This window comes from Lupinus angustifolius, chromosome LG02, assembly GCF_001865875.1.
Source record: "Lupinus angustifolius cultivar Tanjil chromosome LG02, LupAngTanjil_v1.0, whole genome shotgun sequence".
Lineage (NCBI taxonomy): Eukaryota > Viridiplantae > Streptophyta > Magnoliopsida > Fabales > Fabaceae > Lupinus > Lupinus angustifolius.
In genome coordinates, this window is record NC_032010.1 from 2566681 (window position 1) to 2585846 (window position 19166).

Sequence of the window (19166 nt, forward strand, 5' to 3'; positions counted from 1 at the left end):
ACTTGCACGGGTCGCTTCTTTGTTTATTTGCATTATAATATACATATATTTTATAATATCAATAAGTCATGTATTGAACCATTATATTTTCTCATTCATATAGGTGCAATATTAACATTGATTTTTGAGTGTATATGTAGAATATTTGTTAGGTATCAGTGGTTACAATACACCTAGAAGGGGGGGTTGAATAGGTGTCGCGGTTAGAATTACCGCTTTTCGCAAATCAACACTTAATGCTGAATCAACCCTACTTAATCGATTAAGGAAAGGAAGATAATCGATTATATGCACAATCTTAATCGATTAACAAAAAGAACAGTTTTAAACAGAAACAGTTTTAATCGATTAACAGAAACAGGATAATCGATTAACACAGCAATATTAATCGATTAAACAGAACCAGTAAGCAATTACAGAAACGATTAAATGCAGAACAGATAACCGATAACAGAACGAATACAGAGCTTACAAATTTGTATATCAGAATAGCTTGCAATACAACAAAAGAACAGAATGTATTAGTTGAATCAAATATACAAATTAATCGATTGAAAACAGTAAAGAGAGAGAGAGAAACAAATCCTGCAAATCGAATTTTTATCCTGGTTCGTTTGCTGTCCACTGCAAACTACATCCAGGCCTCCCGGCTGACTTGGGAGATTTCCTTCACTATAATCGAATCAATGTAATTTACAAACACATTATCCAATTACAACACTTAGCAAATGACAAGAAATCAAAGAAACTATTCAATGGTTTGACTCCCTTCCTACCGACAAAGAAAACGTTTCTTTCGGCGTAGCCCCAGCCAAAGAATCTCTCGTTCTTTCCTTTTCTTACACTCTAAGCTATGAAGAAACACTCAATCTCTAACGGTGATAAGACACCACGAGATTCCCTTTACAACAATTACACAACAATTACAAGAGTAAAATAAAGATATTACAAAGCTCAAATATAACATGAAGGCTTTACTCTAATGCACATCTAACACAAACTCATGTGAAATGACAAGTATTAGTTATGAAAACAGAAGTTACAGAATCATAAAACTTCATGAAAAAGCATCAAAATATGCATGAACATGTGAGGGAAAACATGAGAGATTATAACATGAAATGCACTCAATCCTAAAGCAAGGAATCTCTCATTTCTAAACTCACTAATGCACTTAACAAATAGATGCAACAATTAACATGTAAGATGCTCTAACTCTCTAATAAATGCAACATGCAACTTATGAGATTAATTCTGAAAACGCAGTTTATAAAGAATCAGTCCAGAACCCCAGATAATAGATTAAATGCTATCTTAATCGATTAACGTGATTCAAAATGTTAACTGATTCTGTTTTTCAAGTTTTCAGTTACAACAATTTAACACACAGTTAGGTTAATCGATTAACGTAATGCCTTAATCGATTAACAACATTTTAAAAACGTGTTCCAGTAGCAACCACTTTTCACAGCAGTTGGGTTAATCGATTAAAGGATTTGGTTAATCGATTAACAGCAATTAAAAGTGTATTTTTAAATACAAAACATCAAATACGTTATGCACTTAGATGATACATGTTTAACACTTAGTTTTATGCCTAGAATGCACATATACATGTATTTATGCATGAACATATTATGAATGACATATCTCAATGATGAAATTATTTAAAAGATATATGCATATGAGACATGTATTAGGTGCCCTAAGCCTTGACTCAACTTAAACTAGATTCTAGTCTAAGCCTAGTACCAATTAAAGACTTAAGCACGTTGATTTGTTGATGATCTTCAAGCTCTTTTAGGCACAAGTTGTCCTCATCAAAACCATGACATATAAGGAGAGCTTTCCAAAGTGTTCCTCTTGACATGCACACTTTCATCCGCCCACTCTTTCCTTCACTATTTTCTGTAGGATTTAAGTTTGATTTGTCATATCCCTGACAGCTGCACTCTCCCCCTTCATTAAAAAAAGGAAATAAAAAATTGTCTATAAAAAAAGTTGATCCATCATCATTGTGAAGAGTTTTCTAATCATATGGCTCCACCTTTCAAATAACTCAATTTTAAATCAAGTAAAAAGCACGAGTTACTATGATAATGTTGTACTTTTTTTAACTATACTGTTTCGAGTTTTAGAGGGTGAGTCTTGATGCAACAATGAAATTGTTTGCTTTGTGACTTGGAGGTCATATGTTCAAAATTTGAAAACAACCTATTAGCTTGGGATGGCAAGGCTCCTCAGACCACATTCGGTGGTAAACTCATGTACTGAGTCGCCCTTTTTAGTGTTCGGAGTTATTCACCGATTTGTGATCAAATTTAAGATGTGTTTAAAATATTGTCTTTAGAGTACTTCGAGAGCTGTGACAGTGTTCCTAACTACTTACTCTTTTTGTTTGCAGTGATTTTCTTTTTAATTTATCTTCTGAGCCACACAATCACTTGTAAATTACGTCAAGCTATTATCCTTTTATGCGAGGCACAGTTTGCACTCCAGTTCATTCTTCAACTTGATCTGATCTCCAAGACTTTGGATCACAGGGGTTCATATGCTTTTCAAATTCTCTCACAATTAGGTTAATATTTTCATGTGAGAATAAGCTTTATAATTGCTATTGGCATCTGTTTGCACTCTAGTGCAAATGTAAGCTTTCTGGCGCCTTCAACAAATTCATTCCATTTTGTCATATTATCATTTTTTCTGTGAATGTTTCAGGCATTCTTAATTATACTCATTCAGTGGATTTCTTCAAAATATCTGTTCTTGCATGCTTCTGTGCGATTCACAATCATGGGCTGGAAACACTCATTTTATTCTCTGCTATTGTACGTCACATATCTTGCCCTCCACTTGGATTTAGTATCTTGAGAGCTGGCTTGATCAAACCTGTTCGTTTAGCTGGTTATAGTCCAAGATCTAGTGAGAGACAGGGAGCTCATGGTACAACTTCAATAATATTGACTATGCCTTAGGATTTCAACACAAATTTATTTTGCTAAATTAATTTCCGATTGTGTTTAGATTAATACTTTTGCTTCTGTCACTTCACTGGTTAAAGCTGCTTATTTAGCAAGATGTGTTCCAATACTTGATGACAGTATTCTAACCATTCTGTTTAATTGTTCAGAGAGGAAGATGATATCATTTTTGAATGTGATAAGATGGAATTTCCTTTCTGTTTATCAATCATGTGGCAAATACATTGCCTTCGTGACAATTCTCTTCAGTGTATACCTTTGCACACCAAACTATGCTTCATTTGGCTACATATTCTTTCTTCTACTGTGGATAAGTGGAAGACAAATTGCAGGACAAACAAGAAAGCATCTTTGGTATCCTATGAAAGTGTATGCTGTAATGGTGTTTGTCTCCATTTACAGCATTGGCGTTTTTTCCAGCTCAAAAATGTGGTTATCCAGGATCATTGATATTCAAACTGCATTTGGCTATGACCCAGAAGCTTCCATGTTGCAAAACATTTGGGAATCCTTAGCTGTATTGGTAGTGATGCAGCTATATAGCTATGAAAGGAGGCAGAGCAAAAGTTCTGGATCGAATGATTATGATGCACCAGAAGAAGGAGCTTGTTCTTTTATCAGACGCCTTCTAGTTCGGCATACTGAAAAATTACTATCCCTTGCCTTGTTTTATGCATCATTGTCACCTATAAGTGCATGTGGTTTCCTGTATCTTCTTGGTTTAATTAATTTTTCAAGATTACCAAAGTCTTCTCAGACACCTGCAAAAGTATTTCTTGTTTATTCAGGACTCCTAGTAATGGTTGAATATCTTTTCCAGATATTGGGAGACCAAGCTGGGATGTTCCCCGGTCAAGAGCACTCACAATTGTCCTTATTTATGGGATTACAGTTGTATAAGCCGGGTTTCAGAGGTTTAGAGTCAGGGTTAAGGGGAAAGGTTGTGGTTATTGTAGCATGTATGCTTCAATACAATGTTTTTCATTGGTTGGAACAGATGCCTCACTTTAATGGAAATGGAGGAAAGTGGAATGAGCATTGTCCTCTGTTCGACCTGGTAGAAGTTCCCAATGAAACCACTACCTGTACCTTGGGAAGCAAACAATTGGAAAATTCCACTTCATCAATAGTTAAACGAGCTACAAGGAGTTATTCATGCCCAATATTAAATTCTGCATCATCCCAAGGGCCAGATTCAGTGGTTGAAAGAGATAGTACGAAAAAACCTCGACACTTTCACTTCTGGGATAGTTCCAAAGAGAGCTTTAAGTGGAACAGAAAGCGGATTCTTTTTTTGAGAAAAGAAAGGTTGGAGATGCAGAAGACAGTTTTGAAAGTATCTCTGAAGTTCTGGATAGAGAATATGTTCAATTTATTTGGTCTTGAAATCAACATGATTGCTTTGCTTCTTGCTAGCTTTGCTTTGTTGAACGCCATCTCATTGCTCTATATAGCATCACTTGCTGTTTGTATTCTTCTACATCGGCTAGTTATTAAAAAATTATGGCCTGTTTTTGTTTTTCTGTTTGCTTCCATTATCACTGTTGAATACTTGGCTATATGGATGCGTCTTACTTTTATGAACCAACAAATCAAAGAACAAGTGCCATGCCATGACTGTTGGAGAGTGTCAGATACATATTTTAGCTACTGCAAAAAGTGTTGGCTAGGTATTTCTCCGTTAAATGTGTGTTAAAGTGTAGGCAAGGTATCTTTCCATTGAATGTGTGTTCAATTGATTGGGTATCATGTATGAATAATGATCTTGTCGATAATGTCAATCACATAAAACTGAAACTGCCTGTTTTTGTTGGTACAAAATATTTGTAACTAAGGACTGGTTACTTGTAATATTTATCATGTTATAACTTTTCCCAAATAACTAAATGTTAAATGTCTTATCTGCAGGAATTATTGTTGATGATCCTCGAATGCTTATTAGCTATTATGGGGTTTTCATGCTTTCATGCTTCAAATTCCGTGCTGACCAGTCATCTCTCACGGGGTTAGAGATGTATCAAAAAGTACTCTCTCAATGGAAGTCTGCATCGGTACTAAGTGATCTTTCATTCGAAACAAAAGGATACTGGACATTTCTCGACCACCTTAGGCTTTATGGTTACTGTCACTTGCTAGATTTTGTTCTATCATTGATTTTGATAATTGGAACTCTTGAATATGACATTCTGCATCTTGGCTACCTTGGTTTTGCTCTGGTTTTCTTCCGAAAGAGGCTAAAAATACTAAAGCAGGGAAACATAATTTTTAGATTCTTAAGGATGTACAATTTTGTCCTTATAGTCTTGTCTCTTGCTTATCAATCCCCTTTTGTTGGTGACTTTAGTGAGATCAAATATGGTTCAATAGAATGCATCAATGAATTGGTTGGATTTCACAAGTATGATTATGGGTTTCGAATTACGTCAAGATCAGCATTTGTGGAAATCATCATATTCATGTTGGTATCACTACAGTCATACATGTTTTCATTTCAGGAGTTTGATTATGTTTCAAAGTATCTCGAGAAAGAGCAGATCGGTGCAATATTGCGCCAGCAGGAGAAGAAAGCTGCTTGGAAGACAGCTCAGTTGCGGCACATACGTAAAGCTGAGGAGCTGAAGCATCTCCGCAGCTTGCAGGTAGAAAAGATGAAATCAGAGATGCTAAACCTTCAAAATCAGCTTCATAATGTGAGCACCGATGCAAACTGCAGTAATCCTTCACTTGAAAGTGATGACCTAAGAGATAGAGGAAACTCTTCCCCAGATTTGCATAGGGAAAATGAACTCAGGAGGCAAGATCTTGATATTAATACTGAGTCAATAGGACCTTTTGACATGAATGGACCTTTAATGAGTAACAGACCTGAAAGTCAATTGGTGCGAGAATACTGGATGCATCGAATGGATTCTCCTCATGGAATTGTTGAGGTAAAGGATAGCAATGGTTTTTTGGATTTAGAAACAAGGAGTCGCTATAAAATTCGAGTCAGGAAAAATCCTTTATTTTCAGCTGTACGTCTCATAGGGAAAGGAGTATCTCAAGTGCAGTCTCTTGGAAACATGGCAGTTAACAATCTGATGAACTATCTGAAAATAGAGCATGAAGAACTAGAGTCAAATAAAGATTCTTCTGAGGATGAGGTATACTATGAAATAGAGAATCAGAATATAGGAGTAGAACCTCTGGAGCCTACCTCCTCCACACACTCTGTTCATGAGCATACCGTTCCTGATACTGCTTGCCTCCGAATTGGTATTATTTTGCGTTACATGTGGTCTCGAATGAGGTCGAATAATGATGTTGTTTGCTATTTCTGCTTTATTCTAATATATCTATGGTACTTCAGTTTACTTTCTGTGGTCTACCTAGCAGCACTCTTCTTATATGCTCTCTGTCAAAATACTGGCCCGAGTTACATATTCTGGGTTATTATTCTAATTTATACTGAGGTGTGCATTTTGCTTCAGTATTTATATCAAATCATTGTTCAGAACTGTGAGTTTGATTTCCCTGTGAACTTACTTCAAGAATTAGGATTTCCTGTAAAGAAAATAACATCATCTTTTGTGACAAACAACTTACCTTTCTTTCTGGTATATATATTTACTCTCTTGCAAATCTCCATAACTGTGAAAGATGGTGGTTGGACAACTGCTGCAGATCTCAGCTTTCTTAAGAGAAGAAATCCGAGCTACATAGAGGATGTAATGTGTTCCAACTGCCAAGAGAGATTACAGAGACTATTTTTACCGCTGAAAAATGTACTGAAAATGTTGATCAGAAACATCTGTTGGTACTGGAAATCATTGACATGGGGTGCAGAAACTCCCCCTTACTTTGTGCAGCTTTCTATGGAAGTTAACTCGTGGCCTAAAGAAGGAATTCAGCCAACAAAAATTGAATCAAAAATAAATAAGTTGCTAACGATCTTGCATGATAGGAGATGCAAAGAGGAAAACCTTTTAAATTTGCAATCAGCTAGTAAGGTTCGCATACAGAGCATTGAAAAAAGTGAAGAGAATGAGAATTTGTGTTTTGTTGTTTTTGAGGTGCTATATGCCGCCCCTCCAATTGAATTTAATGCTGAAGAATGGTACAGCTCATTAACTCCAGCAGCAGATGTATCCAATGAGATTCGGAAAGCTCAAGACTTCGGTATTTTTAAAGAAATTGGGTTCCCATATCGAATACTTTCTGTTATTGGTGGTGTTAAAAGGGAAATTGATCTGTATGCCTACATCTTTGGAGCTGATTTGGCTGTTTTCTTCTTAATTGCCATTTTTTATCAATTAGTTATGAAAGCTAACAGTGAATTTCTTGAAGTCTATCAGCTTGAAGATCAGTTCCCAGAAGAATTTGTATCAGTTCTAATGGTAATATTTTTCTTGGGACTTATACTGCCTTATTTGTAATTGTATCAGAAATATTGAAGATCCATGTTTTATTGAATCTGTCTTACTGATAGTAAAATTTATACATGCCTCAGCAAAAGAAATTTATCTTGCAGGTTGTCTTTTTCTTGATCGTGCTTGATCGTATTGTATACCTCTGGTCATTTGCAACAGGAAAAGTTATTTTCTATTTGTTCAACCTTGTTCTTTTCACATATTCAGTCACAAAATATGCCTGGGACATGGATCCTCTTCACAGATATTCTGGAAGACTAGCATTGCGTGCCATTTATCTCACAAAAGCAATTTCTCTGGTTTTGCAAGCCATACAAATTCATTTTGGGATTCCACACAAAAGCATGTTGTACAGGCAGTTTTTGACCAGTAGTGTTTCACGAATTAATGTGTTGGGTTTTCGGCTATATCGTTCTATACCTTTCCTTCATGAATTGAGATGTGTGTTAGACTGGTCTTGCACAACAACATCTTTGACTATGTATGACTGGCTGAAGGTATGTCCTCAACAGTTTCCATATTTCTTCTTCATGATAGTTTATTTTTCTACTGCTGCAACAGTTTCCGTATTGCTTTTCATGATAATTTATTTTGCTACTGCTGCTGCGAGTTATGCTATATGCATATTAATATAGTACTTCTTGTTTGGCTATTCGTGAGCACTTGGAAGAACATTTGGTTAACATCAATTATCTTGATTGATCATCTATGAAAATCTTTAAAAGATCTTTTGAAAATGATAGTACAGATGTTAATCTTGATAACCAAGCTCTCTTTCCCTATTAATAAAATCAGAATTTCTGTGACAGAGGACACACCTTTTCCTCTTCAACGTTTTCCCCTTTCTCTTCTAATTTTAAAGGAAGCTTACACACCTTGCAATATGCATTTCATGATCAGTTCAGAGAGTATTACTATGTGTACTCTTCTTCACTTATCTTCTATAGTATCTCAAATTCTTCTATTATGATTCTTCTGTAGTGTCTTCTCTTGGTTTATTAGCCAATCATGTAAAGAAACAGTCGTAGTCTAGAGTTGAAGTAATATCTTATTATTATTTAGGTTGATTAAAATTTTTCGAAAAATAAAGCTGAACTAAAGTTGGATGCTATTTGTGAACCAGTATCTTAACATTGATGCAATAGTGTTACAGCAAAAGACTCTTTGCTTTAAGTGACTTTCATTTGCAACTCAATGCAAAGAGTCATTTATTGTATCATCATGCAGATTTGGTATTTTTCTTAGGTGCTTTACATTCCCTTGTTAGTACTGTATGGTAGTGTCCATTCCTTTCCCGTTTTTTGTCTGATTTTAACTTTCTTTTTAGTTGGAAGATATTCATGCAAGCTTGTATCTTGTCAAATGTGACGTGGATTTGAATAGATCCAACCACGAACAAGGAGAAAAGCAAACAAAAATGACAAAGTTCTGCAATGGGATATGTTTATTCTTCGTGTTAATGTGTGTCATATGGGCTCCGATGCTGGTAAGAATGAAAAACATCAGTTATGAATCTCATTTTATCTAATCGGAAACCCTTTTCCACAACTTATGAAATAATCAATAAAATCAAATGTGAATGACTGGATAAAGTTAATATCTTTTTTGCATGTATACAAGAAAGATAAGTGCATTTCCAATTTACAGAATCATGTTCGTTTCATAACAAAAGCATAAAAATTATTTATTCTTTTGGGATGAATACAAATATAAATAATTAGCAGCACGGCTTCTCTTGCCTGAATCATTGTGTTGGCCTAAGTGCCTCCTATTTATGCTTAGCTTGTTGAAATTCTCAAGTTGGATTGATTGCTCTACTTTTATTATCATGTTTGTTAAAGTTAAACTATGCATATATTTCACAAATGCATTCAAGTGCCTAAGAAAGCTGGCCTAATGAATCCTTCAGAAAGTTCTTGTGAACTGTAGCTAGACTAACTCAGACTTGCAAATCGCATCTTTATAGGTAAAAATAAAATTGGGGAAACCAACATTATGGCCAATCTCTTTGATGCCTCCAAATAGCTCATTTCATATAATTATTACCTCACCTCAACTTTCACTATGAAATTGTACAGAAATTAAATATACCTTACTTAATCTGCCTTTCTGACATTTTTTAAGATCAACTTATGAGTCTAGATTATTAGATTGGTGGTTTTCTTTTCTATATTGTTTCTTTATAGTAACCAAGACTTTTTGTGATTTCTTGAAAATTGAATTTTATGGACAGATGTACAGCAGCGGTAACCCAACAAACATCGCGAATCCAATCAAAGATGCCAGTGCTCGGCTTGATATAAATACAGTAAGTGGAAGGTTGACATTGTTCGAGACAACTTTGTGTGAGAAGATATCTTGGGAAAAGCTTGTAGCACGCACAAGTCTAGATCCTGAGGGTTATCTCAATGCATACAATGAGAAAGACATTCAATTAATTTGCTGCCAACCGGATGCAAGTACATCGTGGCTTGTGCCACCAGTTGTACAAGCCAGATTTACAAAGTCCCTTAGGTGGGACATGGAAATTATTTTCTCCTGGCAATTTACCAGAGATAGGCCTAAAGGAAAGGAATTAGTGAAATATGAATTAACCATAGAGGATCGGGATCTTCCAGAATCTTCAGAAGTTACTGAAGTTTTCAATGGCACTTCCAATAGTTTCACAGTATTCAATATATACCCTAGATATTTTCGGGTCACAGGCTCTGGTGATGTGCGGTCTCTTGAACAGTCGGTATGTATAATGCATCTAATTTAATTCTAAAAATATATCCTTAATCTAATGACCAAGAAAATGTGCATGATCTGAATTTTCTCAGTCGGACTGCTGTATTTATTCCATGTGGGAAATGGGTAGCTATGGCTCTGATCATAAAGGGGATAAGGTTTTTGCAGGTGGAGCTGGTTAATGGGGATCTTGTTCTCAACCGTGGCAATCCAGAGTGGTGGTCTTTTTATGATACTGATATCTCGGACGCACATGGATGTGGAGAGTTCCCAGGACCAATGGCTATAATCGTATCTGAAGAAACTCCTCGTAAGAACTTTCTTGTTGTTACCTATTTAGTCGGTAAACGAGTTGAGTCAAAGTATGTTTCACCTCAAATTTGATCAGTGTGCCTCCCACTAATATATACCTTTTTTATCTTCTCTGGTTGTTGCTTTAGAGGGCATTATTGGTGAAACTCTGAGCAAGTTCAGCATCTGGGGACTATATATTACATTTGTGCTTGCTGTTGGACGCTTTATCAGATTACAATGTTCCGACTTGCGAATGAGAATTCCTTACGAGAATCTTCCTTCTTGTGACAGGTGCCCACCAGTAAATCCATTTTCAGTAATGTTATTCTGATCACTTTACCCGTCATCTTTTTTTCTTTAATTTTTTTATCAACATCATTGATCAACCAACTTTTGCTTTCGAAATAACAATCGATGAATAATCATCATTTTCCTTTCGCAAGATGATGGATTAGACAAAGTGGATACGATTGGTTTTGGTAAATGTCTAAACTCTATGTTCATTAATGCACAGATTGATGGCAATATGTGAAGATATATATGCTGCAAGAGCAGAAGGTGAGCTTGAAGTTGAAGAGGTGCTGTTTTGGACACTTGTCAAGATTTACCGATCTCCGCATATGCTGTTAGAGTATACTCAGCCTGATTAAATTCTTGGAAGATTTGGAAAATATTCAATCTCTTGTTGCTGTTTCATCTTGCATGATTATAATGTTTTCCATTGAAGACCAAATGTAAAGGTTGCTTAACTGTATGAATCTCAAGTTCTATCTTTTACTTGGTTTTGATTCTGAGACTTTGGATGTTATTCCAAAAAAGGAAACTTGTTTCTTTAACATCAAAATTGGGAATGTATACGGTGTTTAATGTAAACTGTATAATGGTTAAACCCTATATTCTCTCACTAATTTTTACACTATTTCTTAAATCAGTTAAATGTGATGAATTATGTATAAATTTATGGGCAATCTCTTACATTGAATAGTTGGCAAATTATTTAATGAACCATCTAACATGTTTCATTAATAGAGAATCTATATAATAATAACCACCTAAAATGAATGGAAAAAGGAGTGTATGATATTCTTTATACTAAGTATCCTTTTGATGAAATTTTTTTTTTTTTGTGAAATGGAATACTCATAGGAGGCTTTATAAGTGAATGGAAGAAGGGTATGAGTATGGTTGAAACACACATTCAAAGATTGGAATCCAATAACATTTTATGTCTTGCAACTTAATGACTCTAAAAGACTAATTTATATTTTGTATGGAAGAATTAATTAAAATAAATATTAGCCCCTCTTTGTTTGTTTTCCCAACTTACCTTGGAGCTTGCGTAGGTAACTGCTCTCACTAATTTGTTATTTGTACTAATGTATTTATATTTTCTAGTGGTATATAGGTTGGAATATTCAATTTTATATATTTCATTTTTGTGTCTTTATGATAATAGTAAATTATACTGTCACATCCTGAGTTTTAGTGAAATTATACAAACCACCCCTCACTTTTTTACACCTACACAAACCTCCCATAGTTTAAAACTTTCATTACATTGACCACCCCTGCATAAGAAATAAGTGTAATCTTTTAAACAAATAATGTGATAAATGCAATTAAGTTAAACAAAATATGATATATTGTGGAGACAAGTCCAAATAATATATGAGTCAATATTTCTTTATTATTTTTGGTTCGTTACACTATATTATAAGAGCGATTTAAACAATATTTCTTTAGAATTGTTGATGCATTTTGTAACAAAAAATAATAAAGATACATTGATTTGTATATTATTTAGACTTGTCTACACAATATATCATGTTTTGTTTAACTTAATTACATCTATCACATTTTTTGTTTAAAAGATTACACTTATTTCTTATGCAGGGATGATCAGTGTAATGAAAGTATAAAAACTAATGGGAGGTTGGGGAGGTTTGTGTAAATGTAGAAAAGTGAGGGGTGATTTGTGTAATTTCACTAAAACTCAGGGGGTGTCAGTGTAATTTACTCTTATGATAATGTTTAATTTAAGGTAACATATGTGATTGATTAATGATTGGTGGTAGTTACTTAAGATTATATATATATATATATATATATATATTTTAAAATTAAATAATATTAAGGGCAAAACATGAAAGTTACACCATGTTTATAGATGTGTTGTTTTTGCCTCCATTATTTAACTATTTATATTTTATATGTTATGCTGTCCAAATTTAAACTCATATAATTTATATTGTCAATTAAGCTGCTCACCATAAATATATAATTAACATTGATATATTTCCACAAATTTAAAATAAATAAATTGTCAATAGATTGGAGGCAATTGTAGAATAAACTACCAAAGTTTATCATCAATTGTCGATATGTCCGAGTGGTTAAGGAGACAGACTTGAAATCTGTTGGGCTTCGCCCGCGCAGGTTCGAACCCTGCTGTCGACGATTTTTGCAATAGATTCTTTATTATGTGTTCAGTTATTAAATAGTTTCAAATCCAAATTCATGATATGATATTTACTTGATCTTTAACTTTATTGGCTATGATGTTTTCGTAATTCTGGTTAATAATTATCGGATTTTTAATATTGGAAACCATGATGTGTTCAAATGTTACATTTCTTACATAACCAGATCCCATATGTAAGAAAGAAAAGTAAAATTCAGAAACAAATAATATAATTGATATTTTAATATATTAGATAATTTTAAAATATATATTAAAAAAACAATATATATATATAACCTAAATCAATCTATCTTACCTGCCATGTTTTTATTCTCATTCCATTAGTGGTTCCATTGAAACTGCAATTACCTACTTATACATTTTCTACTGTTGCATATACTCCATTTTTTCCAAGACTTCCAACACTAAACATATGGTCACAAGAAAGAAAGAAGAAAAATAATGAGACATGTTTCACCATTGAATAATTTAGTGGATTTTATCAAATCTCAATGATGGTAATTTATTTTGTTCATACCTTATACCATGGCCAGTTCCACAAGTTATATTAGTAATTTGAATATTTGATGTGCCATTGCCCATTGCAATACAATCATTTCCTATTAAAGTAATAAAAATACAAAAAAATAAATCTTCTCAATTTCTAACTTATATATATGACATGGGAGGTTTTCTAAAATATTTAATACACAATATTTACCTGTGCCAATGATAGAGTTCTGAATAACAAAGTAATTTGAAATACTAATATTGATGGATGTTAGGACTATGTTTAGGTGCTATGATATTGAGATCGGATAATGTAACATGATCACATTCATTTACGGATATATGACCTTTTGGACTATTGAGATGACATGTTCCACTTAGTCGAAGGTTGTTACATTTTTTAAAAGATAGAGCCTGCACAATAAAATAAGAGTTTCCCCATCAAAATTCCTTAGCTAAAAAATAAACTTATCTTGCTATTGAGTAGTAATATTTGAAATTTCATGTAGTATATTTAATATAACTTACCACAGGTCTTTTGGCGCTTTTACTCTGAAAGAAAAAAAAAACCATAACTTGTTATTTATGATTGTATTTATAAATCACATTCTAGAAATTTTTATGCTTATATCATAAGGTGCGTAATATTTTTTATACAATATTTTCTTTTCTTTTTTGTCATTTGTTTATTAATGAGATACAATAAGTTTGTGAATTTTTTAAAAAAGAGTTAAGAGTGTAAAATTATAATATTACAATATTACAATATATTTTTATTAAATCAAGAAAAATAATTACACTCATTGATGTTATATAATTAATTAAACACGTACAAATGGATGAAATATAAGAAATATTTTTAAGAATGTGAAAAATAAGAATATTTATAAGGTATATCTTAAAAGTTTATTCTAAATCTTATCCTATCTAATAAAATGTTAATATCTATTAAAAAATTTGAGTATTGAAAAAGAAAATTACAATAATATTTTTTTTTAATAAATATCAAATTTTAAATGTGCATAATCTGAATTTTCTTAGTATCCTCGTCCATGGAAACCAATACCTTAAGTATAGTGGATTGTAACTAACAAATTGGTCAACAAAAATACCAAATTGATTGGGTGTTGAAAAAAAATATAAAAAGGTTCTCAAATCCACAAGAACTTGTTTGACACTAGTTTTTCAACTGCACATTATTATTCTAAGTTAGTTTAAAATGTGTTTGGTTTGTTTGTTTGATTATACTAGTAATGAATTAAACTATTAGATAAAATGTTAGAATAAAGATGTTGGGGTCGAACTTTACTACTCACTATCGATACACATCTAATTTTAACATCACAAATTCATTTAACAATGATTGTTTCACAAAGTGAGACCTTAATGGTACTAAAATCTATTGTTTTAGTCAATTTAGTAGCCTATGAAATAAAACTTTATGTCTAGTAAAATTATGCTTGTGAAATTGAGTTTAGTGCAACACCTCAAATGTGTTAATCACCAATGTCTTGATCATATTACATAGTAGCTTATTTATATAGTTCTACGTCTAGTAGCTACGTTAACAAAATGAAGGTATTGGAACCATTAATATATCTCTATGTCTAGTAACTACGTTAATATATTTGAAAGTTATATATTGTTCATATGAATCTATGTATAGTAATTATATTAACACATGCACAAATATGAGAATCTAGCACAAATTTACGTCTAAAATTATACCAATAAAATGATGAGTTCCTGATTTTAGGCTCTTAGAACTAGAATTTCTTCATGAGTTCATTCATCCAAAATTCATTCCAAGAGGTTTTCAGATCAATCTATAAGGAAACATTATGAAAAGAGGAAACTCATAAAAATGAAAACATAATAATTAAGCATAAATATGAATCCAAGTATTATATATCAAGTGAATATTACATTCAATCATAATAAGGGAGAAGCTTAGCTAAACATTTTCATGATAACTAGAACAAAGATAAAAAGAGAGAAAATATAACTCATAGGAGAAGAGATTACATCTTTAATTAATAAGCATACCTTGACTCCTCTAATCTCTCCCTTGCTTTTACATCTCATTTTCAGCTGAAACAAACCTAGGAACTAAGAGAAATCGAAGACATTGTTTTTTGAATCGAAAAAGTAAAATATACTAACTTCAAATATCTTTGAAAGTCATTTTCAATCCCCTTTTAACAATGTGATTTTTTTCACATTTTGTTGTGCGCAGGTACATGTGCGGAACACAACTCTTCACAGGTACGTGTGCTGGGTGCAACTTTCGTGCTTAGTGTAGATGCATTGATTGCAACTCCTGTACTATGCACATGTATCATGTTCTGGACTTGGTTGTTTTCAGATGCTTTATACTAATTCGTGCTCCTTTTTGCTCTTTTAGTTCTGAAATGATATAGAAATCATATGATAGGATTTGTACAATAAATCAACTAGATGCATAGTATGAATGACATTTTTTAAACCTTTAAAGTAAAAAAAGTTTATTTATCCTTATGAATTAAGGTAATTTTCACACCTAATATTGACATTCTTCTTCTTCTAAACATGGTCAGAGAAAGTTGTTTACCATTTCAATCCTAGGGCTTTGTTGATTATAACTCATTTATCCTAATTTCACTAATCATTTCTGTAGTGATTTTGATTAGATTTATCTTTTGTTTTCATATTTATCCTTTTTTAGCTGATATATTTCTAACGATTCTGTTCAAAATTAGCTCATACTTTTAAATTTATTGTCTTTCCAGCTGATATATCTACAATGGCATAAAAATTGATATAAGAGTTTATTACTATTTAGCTCAATGCATAATATGAATGACATTTATGTAGACTTTTTAAAGACAAAAAAATGTTCAATTACCTTTATTGTCAAACGTAATATCTGCACTTAACATAGAATTGGTTAATATGGATCTTGTTCTCAACCATGGCAATCCAGGGTGGTGGTCTTTTTATGATTCTAGTATGTCGGATGCACATGACATGGATATGCGGAGAGTTCCAAGGACCAATGGCTATAATTGTATTTGAATAAACTTCTCTTAAGAACTTAATTGTTGTTAACCTCAAATTTGATTAGTGTACCTTCACCAGTATATAATTTTTTTTATAAGTAAAATTGTATTAATAAAAGGTATGGGTGGTATATATAAGATTCACTAATATATACCTTTTTATTTTGGTTATGATCATTGATCAAACAACTTTTGCTTTTGAAACAACAACCAATGAATAATCATTTCATTGGCTTGTTGGCCAATTGTTTTTGATAAGTGGATAAACCATAGTCATTCGATATGCCAATTTCTTTGGTATCATAATACGCAATATATTACCTTATCAAATTTTGATATATTAATGATATATTTAATTGATATATTCAATATTAATATGCATTTTATACTTATATTATTACAACTCACTATTAATTAAAATAATTAGTAATATATTTTAAAATATTTTATTTTAATTTCCTTTGATTTAATTCTATGATGTTGATAAATAGAGTTTTTATAATAACTCCCTATATAGTCGTGTCTTGTTTCTATGTTTGAATCAACTACTTCTTGTTTGTTGTAACATCATTCATTTAGGTGAGTGCATGTTATTAATTACTTTCATTTTTTTTAAAATTAAACTGTAGATAAAAATTTAGTTCATTCCTTATATGAAACTAATTCCTAAAAGAAACATGAATTTGTAGGTAAGAAACATTTTGCAGTTCTATTGTGTTTCAATAGTCTAAACTATGTGTTCATTGATGCAGATTGATGGCAATATGTGAAGATACATATGCTGCAAGAGCATAAGGTTAACTTGAAGTGGAAGAGATTTTGTTTTGGACACTTGTTAAGATTTACCGATCTTTGCATAACTCAGCCTGATTAAATTCTTGGAAGATTTGGAAAATATTCAATCTCTTGTTGCATTTTCATCTTGCATGATTATGATGTTTTCCATTGAAGACCAAATGTAAACGTTGCTCAACTATATAAATCTCAAGTTCTATCTTTTACTTGGTTTTGATTATGAGACGTTGCATGTTATTCCAAAAAAGAAAATTTGCTTCTTTAACATCAAAATTGGGAAACATATTCTTTCCCTTTTGACTTACACGGTATATATTGAATAGTTAGAAATTATTTAATGAACCATCTAATATGTTGGATATTTTCATATCCTTTCATTAAATTATTTTAGATTTTTTTCTGAATAAAAGAATCATAGAAGACTTTATAAAAGAGGGGAAGAATGGTTTCGAACACACATTCAAAGGTTTGAATGAAGACTTGCACTTTATTTCACTCAACTTAATAAACTAGATGACTAGAGAAGACAAGTTTAATTTTTGTTTAATTATGAGAATGGAATAATTAATTAAAATGAATATATTTCCTCTTTTTATGCTTTCGGATTCCAATGGATTGTGCTCATATAAAGCTTTACTTAGGGAAATAAGAGAAATAAATGAGAGAAGGCACTTCACACATGCACTAACTTACCTTAGAGCTTGTATAGGTAAATTCTCTAACTAATTTGTTATTTGTACTAATGTATTTATATCTATGTGTTGTTTTTGTCACCATTGTTTAACTATCTATACTTATATTTTATTTGTGTTATGTTGTCTAAAATTTCTATGCTTGTTAATGAATACAGAAATTTAAACACATACTTTTCCACGTCTTACTCAATTAATTTTTTCAAGAGATATAATTAGATGTCTCATAATATTTAGAGTAAATTACACTGACACCCCCTAAGTTTTAGTAAAATTATACAAACCACCCCTCACTTTTCTACACTTACACAAACCTCCCATATTTTTTAACTTTCATTACATTGACCACCTCTGCATAAGAAATAATTGTAATCTTTTAAACAAAAAATATGATAAATGCAATTAAGTTAAACAAAACATGATATATTGTGGAGACACGTCCAAATAATATATGAGTCAATATTTCTTTATTATTTTTAGTTCGCTACACTATATTATAAGAGCGATTTAAACAATATTTCTTTAGAATTGTTGATGCATTTTGTAACAAAAAATAATAAAGATACATTGATTTGTATATTATTTAGACTTGTCTACACAATATATCATGTTTTGTTTAACTTAATTGCATTTATCACATTTTTTGTTTAAAAGATTACACTTATTTCTTATGCATGGGTGGTCAATGTAATGAAAGTTAAAAAATAGGGGAGGTTTGTGTAGGTGTAGAAAAGTGAGGAGTGGTTCGTGTAATTTCAATAAAACTCAGGGGTGTAAGTGTAATTTACTCTAATATTTATCACCACAAGTATATAATTAACATTGATATATAGTTTCTGATAATAATATATTATATGGATTGAAGAAAATATGAATTGTCGATATGTCCGAGTGGTTAAGGAGACAGACTTGAAATCTGTTGGGCTACGCCCGCGCAGGTTCGAACCCTGCTGTCGACGGTTTATGTTTCATTTTTTATATGTATTTTTACAACTTAGAATTGAAGTCGAACTTTATAATCACCGGCAGTGATGGAGGTGGTGTTAATAGAAGTAGTGGTAAAATACAACAAAGACTATATACTCTTCATGAACAAGTTGATCATGGTAATGACATAGAGAGGGAATTAGAGAGATGGGAAAATTAAACAAGGAAGAAATGAAGATAGAGAGATAAGAATATTTTTAACACATGGCATGTCTCTGTTACAAAGCTAGGAAGAGAAGAAGACGGAAAGTATTAATAATAATGTGAAC

The 19166-nt window shown here is 32.1% G+C and overlaps 1 protein-coding gene and 2 non-coding genes across 7 annotated transcripts in view; all 3 read left to right on the top strand.

Moving 5' to 3' along the window:
* The window catches only part of LOC109332615 (piezo-type mechanosensitive ion channel homolog), a 26072-nt gene extending 14693 nt beyond the window's left edge, over positions 1-11379 (top strand). The window contains exons 12-22 of one of the 5 annotated variants that reach the window (XR_002105911.1): positions 2405-2578; positions 2719-2943; positions 3131-4651; positions 4890-7357; positions 7492-7887; positions 8718-8876; positions 9624-10127; positions 10289-10430; positions 10561-10705; positions 10929-11135; positions 11213-11379. Coding sequence is in view for 4 of the 5 variants with exons in the window: in XM_019567611.1 (XP_019423156.1) it covers positions 2405-2578; positions 2719-2943; positions 3131-4651; positions 4890-7357; positions 7492-7887; positions 8718-8876; positions 9624-10127; positions 10289-10430; positions 10561-10705; positions 10929-11064 (5870 nt within the window). In the remaining variant the exon portion in view is untranslated. Of the gene's footprint in view, positions 1-2404; positions 2579-2718; positions 2944-3130; positions 4652-4889; positions 7358-7491; positions 7888-8717; positions 8877-9623; positions 10128-10278; positions 10431-10560; positions 10706-10928 lie in introns of those variants that run through there. The other 4 variants (XM_019567611.1, XM_019567641.1, XM_019567624.1 and 1 more) reach the window with 4 other exon arrangements.
* Positions 12790-12871, top strand: TRNAS-UGA. The gene has a single exon. It is a non-coding gene; the product is annotated as a tRNA-Ser (tRNA).
* On the top strand, positions 18788-18869 carry TRNAS-UGA. Its single transcript has one exon. It is a non-coding gene; the product is annotated as a tRNA-Ser (tRNA).